This window comes from Gossypium hirsutum, chromosome D02 (genome assembly GCF_007990345.1).
Source record: "Gossypium hirsutum isolate 1008001.06 chromosome D02, Gossypium_hirsutum_v2.1, whole genome shotgun sequence".
Classification (NCBI taxonomy): domain Eukaryota; kingdom Viridiplantae; phylum Streptophyta; class Magnoliopsida; order Malvales; family Malvaceae; genus Gossypium; species Gossypium hirsutum.
In genome coordinates, this window is record NC_053438.1 from 52,804,965 (window position 1) to 52,810,053 (window position 5,089).

General features: G+C 36.5%; 1 protein-coding gene and 1 long non-coding RNA gene across 2 annotated transcripts; one reads left to right on the forward strand and one right to left on the reverse strand.

Annotated features, from left to right (window-relative positions):
• Positions 1-342: 342 nt before the first annotated feature.
• On the reverse strand, positions 343-1,181 carry LOC107908287 (uncharacterized). The gene is made up of 2 exons (XR_001686956.2): positions 831-1,181; positions 343-557 (listed from the first exon to the last, which is right to left on the reverse strand). It is a non-coding gene; the product is annotated as an uncharacterized lncRNA (long non-coding RNA).
• Positions 1,182-4,290: 3,109 nt separating this feature from the next.
• LOC107907917 (chromatin assembly factor 1 subunit A-like) lies at positions 4,291-4,848 on the forward strand. The gene has a single exon (XM_016835221.2). It carries the CDS (start codon positions 4,291-4,293, stop codon positions 4,846-4,848), a length of 558 nt encoding a protein of 185 aa, XP_016690710.1.
• The last annotated feature ends 241 nt before the right edge of the window (positions 4,849-5,089 follow it).

Sequence of the window (5,089 nt, forward strand, 5' to 3'; positions counted from 1 at the left end):
TGGTCTTCCATTTTTTTGTTTGATTTTAATGCAGTATTTCATCTATTTTCAATTTAGCCATTTTTTCTTTCTGTTTTAATTTGGTCCATAGATCATGTGCATACGCCCACTGGAATGGTGCCATTTGACCAGCATGAGAATATTTCCCTTTGGGTCCTCCTCTTGTTACGCGCATTGGGATTTGGTCCCTTGTTGTTTTTTTAATTCTGACCCCCGATCTTCGTTTATTTTCAATCTGATCCCTAATCTAACACTTTAGTTTTTTTAATATGTTAATACTGTTAATACTCTTATTATTATTATTGTGATACCCAATTATTGCCCGAAGCCCAAAACAGAAACTAAATCCAAACACAATTACAAATTTAATAAAACGTGGCCCAAGTTACAAGCCCATCTGTTAGTCCAAATTACAGCCCAAGCTATTGAACTATTTCAGCAGAAAAAAACTGAACCCTAGCAGCAGTTTCTTCGGCGCTGCAGCAACTGCCCATGTCGCGGCAACCGTTTCCACCCACGTTCAGCAAACCCCCACACCCACCATGCACGTTCTTCACCTGCAACAAAACCACAAACAATAGCAAGGATCGAATATACAACAATAAATTGTAAATGAGTCGGGATAAAAAAAGGCCAATCAATCTTTGTAAAAGGGTTAGCAAATTTTGGTATTGAAAATTAAAGGAAATAAAGAAGAAAAACAGAAAAGCAAGGATTTTGAAGGTGATTTTCTGGGTCTATTTTTTTTTCTTACTGATTTCTTTGTTTGTTTTTCTTTTCTTTTCCTTTGCACACCAAACAAAAATAAAAGGAGGAGGAGAAATCCTTACCAAAAGAGGCGCGCCGTCGACATCTTTGCTTCTCTTCGTCCAAATCGAAGTTGGAAGGGGGGAGTTTGGCTTGAAAACAGAGGAGAAGGTGGAGCAGTCCTTGTGGTGGCTGCTGTTGCAGAAAAGGGAAATGATTTTAGGGTTTTAAAATGGGATTTTATAGGGTTCAAAATGGGCCATTTACGCAATTGGTCCCCTTGTTTTTACAGTTTTTTTAAATCATTTTTTATTTCTTTTAAATTTCGTAATATGTTTTATTTCTGTTTCAAATTGTTCCAAATGATGTGCAGCGTTTTGGTCAGTTTGGGTAAATTTCCCTTTCGGTCCTCTTCCTATTGTGCGTGTTTTGAATTGCTCCCTTTCTCGTTTTCTATTTTTGAATTTAACCTTTAAACTCTGTTTATTTTCAAATTAATTCTTAATTTATCATTTTATATATATATTTTAAATACTGTTAAATTGTATTATTATTACTGTATTATTGTTAGCATTTATTATTATCACGAATATTTCCATACCAATATATATGCATATATGTATCTTATTATTTAAATATATATATATGAATATATTTTAAATGGTTTTAAATACATATGCATAACTTATATATTTTATTATTACTTTATTCTTCTTAGTTTTATTACGTATCTATATTTACACTTTATAATATTCATATAGTTTTTTTCGTATTTTATAATGCAAATATATATACATTTTTTATAATATGTAAGTACACACTATTCAAAGTTGTTATAAATATATTTTTTGCATTTTTCTTATATATATATACACGTTTTCATAATTTATTAATATATTTTACTTATATGTTTATATACCTATCCATATTTTATAATTTATTTTCATAACTTTCATACATGTTTTCATATATGCATATACATATCTTTAAAATTTACTTATATATCATATTTTATTTTGTGAATACGTGTACATATAATTTAAATTAAGGTAATGGTTTCATGTTATGCATTAACATTTTAGCATATTTTTAAAGAAAATATCTTTTGGTTTCGTCAAATCATTAAAATCGTTTTTAAATTTTAAATATTTGGTAATCATGATTCTCGAGAAAGATCGTGTCCTAACTTACTAGATCGTGATCATTTTTCGATGAATTTAGAAAGCTAAGTATTTATTTTACAATAAATTCGTAATTTTCAAATAAAACCTTATTCTCGGGAATTCAAAATGTCGGGTCCTAACTTACTGGTCGTGACATTTCGTTATCTCGAAATAAGAATTTCTGAAATAAAAAGCAATATTCGGTATTTTGAAGATATAAAATATTGTGCCCTAACTTACTGAGTGTGGTGTTTTATTTCTTTGAAATGAGAATGTTTTATCATTTTAGATTCATTCACGGGTTAAAAATTTCTATTTAAAATCTTTTCAAATTTTCGACATCAAGACATAAAATAATCAAATTTGGTACCGATTTTTGGGCGTCACGAGGGTGCTAACCCTTCCTCGTGCGTAACTGACTCCCGAACCTGTTTTCTCAAATTTTGCAGACCAGAATTGTTTTTTTTTGGTGAGCCGATCACACCTTAATAAATGATCGGTGGCGACTCCAATTTTTGTTTTTAAAGTCGATAACTTATTTTTGTTTTCAAAAAAATGGTTTCGACAGCTTGGCGACTCCACTGGGGACCTTCGAGAGTCGAGCCATAAATTGATTATTTGGTATCTTTTTGTCGAGAATTAAAGATTTTTTTTAAACCATGATTTCCCTTTTGCATTCATTGATTTTTCATTGTTATATATTTGCTTGATTAGCTTAAGGCTGTTAGCTTATTTGCATTTTGCATTTCATGGTCAATTTTACCCCTCTAAGTGGGAGTGAGAAGCTAGTCCTTCGTGAGGTTTTCACCTCCGTGCAGGGTAGTGGATCGCTTTCGGAATACATCTGTACCTATGTCTTCGTGAGATTTTCATCTCCGTGCAGCCATAGGGAAATGTATTCCCTTGAACTGAACTCGGTTTGTATGAGCCTATAATGGGTGAAGATCGAGGAATCTGCTGGTTCGGGTACCTTTACTCTAGAAGCCAAAACCTCATATAGTGAACCTTAGGAACCTACCCTAGGTAGAATTACTTTGAACCTTAGTAGACACCTAATTAGGAGTTTTTACTATTTCTTGGTTGTATTGTATTTAATTGTTACTGATTTCTTGTGTTTTACTCTGATTGCATGGCATTACAATTACATGGCATTCCATTATAAAGGCGTTGGTTCATATTCGGTTGCTAAACAGAAAGCTTACCATGGGAAATGGGTTTCTTGATAGAGTGGAGGACAATGCGGCTGTCCGAACTTGGGCTGAGATGACACAGCGCGAAAAAGGTGATAGTTTGGCCGAGGGATACGTATCAGAATTATGGGACTTCACCCGTGTCAGCGTAGCTCAAAATAACTTGCAGGAGTTGAAGGAGATTTGGGATCAGTGGAATAATGAGGTTAGGCAGTTATTCTATTCAAATTATGAGGATTTACCTTATTTACTTGATATGAAGGTAGATAAGCATCTTTTTCGAGCTCTTGCCCAGTTTTGGAACCCGGCCTACAGTTGCTTCACGTTTGGAAAAGGTTGATTTGGTGCCTACAATAGAGGAGTACGTGGCATTACTTCGGTGTTCGAGGATCCAAGTAGACAGAATCTATTCGAAAGCGGTAAATGTGCCAACCTTCTTAAGGAAGCTGATGAACATAACGGGGATGAGCGAGCAATGGGTTACAGCTCGGATTAAGCAAAAGGGGGATAGTAGATGCATTCATTGGAAAACTTTGAAGGACCTTATTTTAGTGTACCCAGACACGAGGAAGAAGGCGGACGTCTTTGCTTTAAGTATTTATGGTTTGATTGTGTTTCCTAAGATATTGGGGCATGTTGACGAGGCGGTTACTGACTTATTCGATCGGCTTGATAAGAGAGTTACGTCAGTCCCGGTAATTTTGGCAGAAACCTTCAGGTTGCTGAATGCATGCCGAAGAGCGGGAGAGGGTAGGTTTATTGGATGTGCACAGCTTCTACTTGCTTGGTTCCACAGTCACTTCTGGAAGGAGGATAAGGTTTCATATCGGGTCTTCTCTAAAAGCTATTCACCATTGAAAGAGGTAGTGGCTACTCCTAGGAGAGATGACATCTCGGAGGAGAAATGGATGGCAATTTTTCAGAATTTGCAAGAGGAGGATATTGAGTGGAGAGCTCCATGGTTGCTTCCAGATGAGGTCCTATATCGGTGTGGGGATTTCGACTGGGTCCCTTTGCTTGGAATTTGGGGAGCTGTTGGTTATGCCCCATTGTTAGTGTTAAGGCAATACAGGTCAAGACAGTTTGTGCCTGCAACTCATGGACTGGCTAAGTGTGAATTCTCGTATAAAGATGATGGTTACAAAAAGAAAGCTCGTGATATGGCCAATGCGTAGAATCAAACTCGCCGAATGAAGAGATTAGCTGTGGATCCAATGACAACTCTCGAGTACAATGAGTGGTGGGTTAAGAGGATCAACGATAACATTCCTGGGCCGAGTCTAGAAAATAGTCAGTCGATAGAGGAGCATTTGCGTGTCGTCCCTACTGAGCTGGAGATCATAAAACAAGACTTTGAAAAGAAGAATGCAGAATTAGAGAAGAAAATAGAGCAGATGGAGGAAGAAAAGGTGAATTTGAGACTGGATGTAGATGTTCAGAAACTCGAGGCTGATAAACTAAGAAAGGGGAAGAATAAGGCTGAGGAAGAGCTAGATAGCTTAAAGACCGACTATAAGAAGCTGCGTTTGTTGATGAGAACTGCAGGGCTCAGAAAAACTTCAGAGCAGTGGCGTGAAGAGATTCGAGAAGAAAAAAACAGGTCAGACAGGTGGGAAAGAAAATTCCAAGAAATGCAAGCACGAAATGAAGCCTTAGAGAAGAGCTGGTTAGAGAGCCAAAAGGAAAAGGGAGAACTAAAGGACAGAGTAGTTGAGTTAGAAGGGTCTCTCCGTCAACATAGAAGTTGAAATTCTGTAATAGAGCTGAAAGCAAGCCTGAGTAAGATCAAAGAAATGAAAGGTAAAATAAAAGAGTTGGAAGCAGCATTACAAAGTTGTGAGGGTCGAATCAAGCATCTAGAGGCAAAGGAAGGTCGTCAAAATGAGCAGCTTCATTATTTTCAGGATCAAGTCAGAAATAGGGATCACGTTATGGGAGAAGCTGTAGTGCAGATTCGTGAAGTGGCAGATCACTTGCAAACTTTGGCGG

Bases quoted from the DNA above. Each gene is read 5' to 3' on its own strand.
- LOC107907917 (XM_016835221.2), top strand. From the start codon at position 4,291: ATGAAGAGATTAGCTGTGGATCCAATGACAACTCTCGAGTACAATGAG.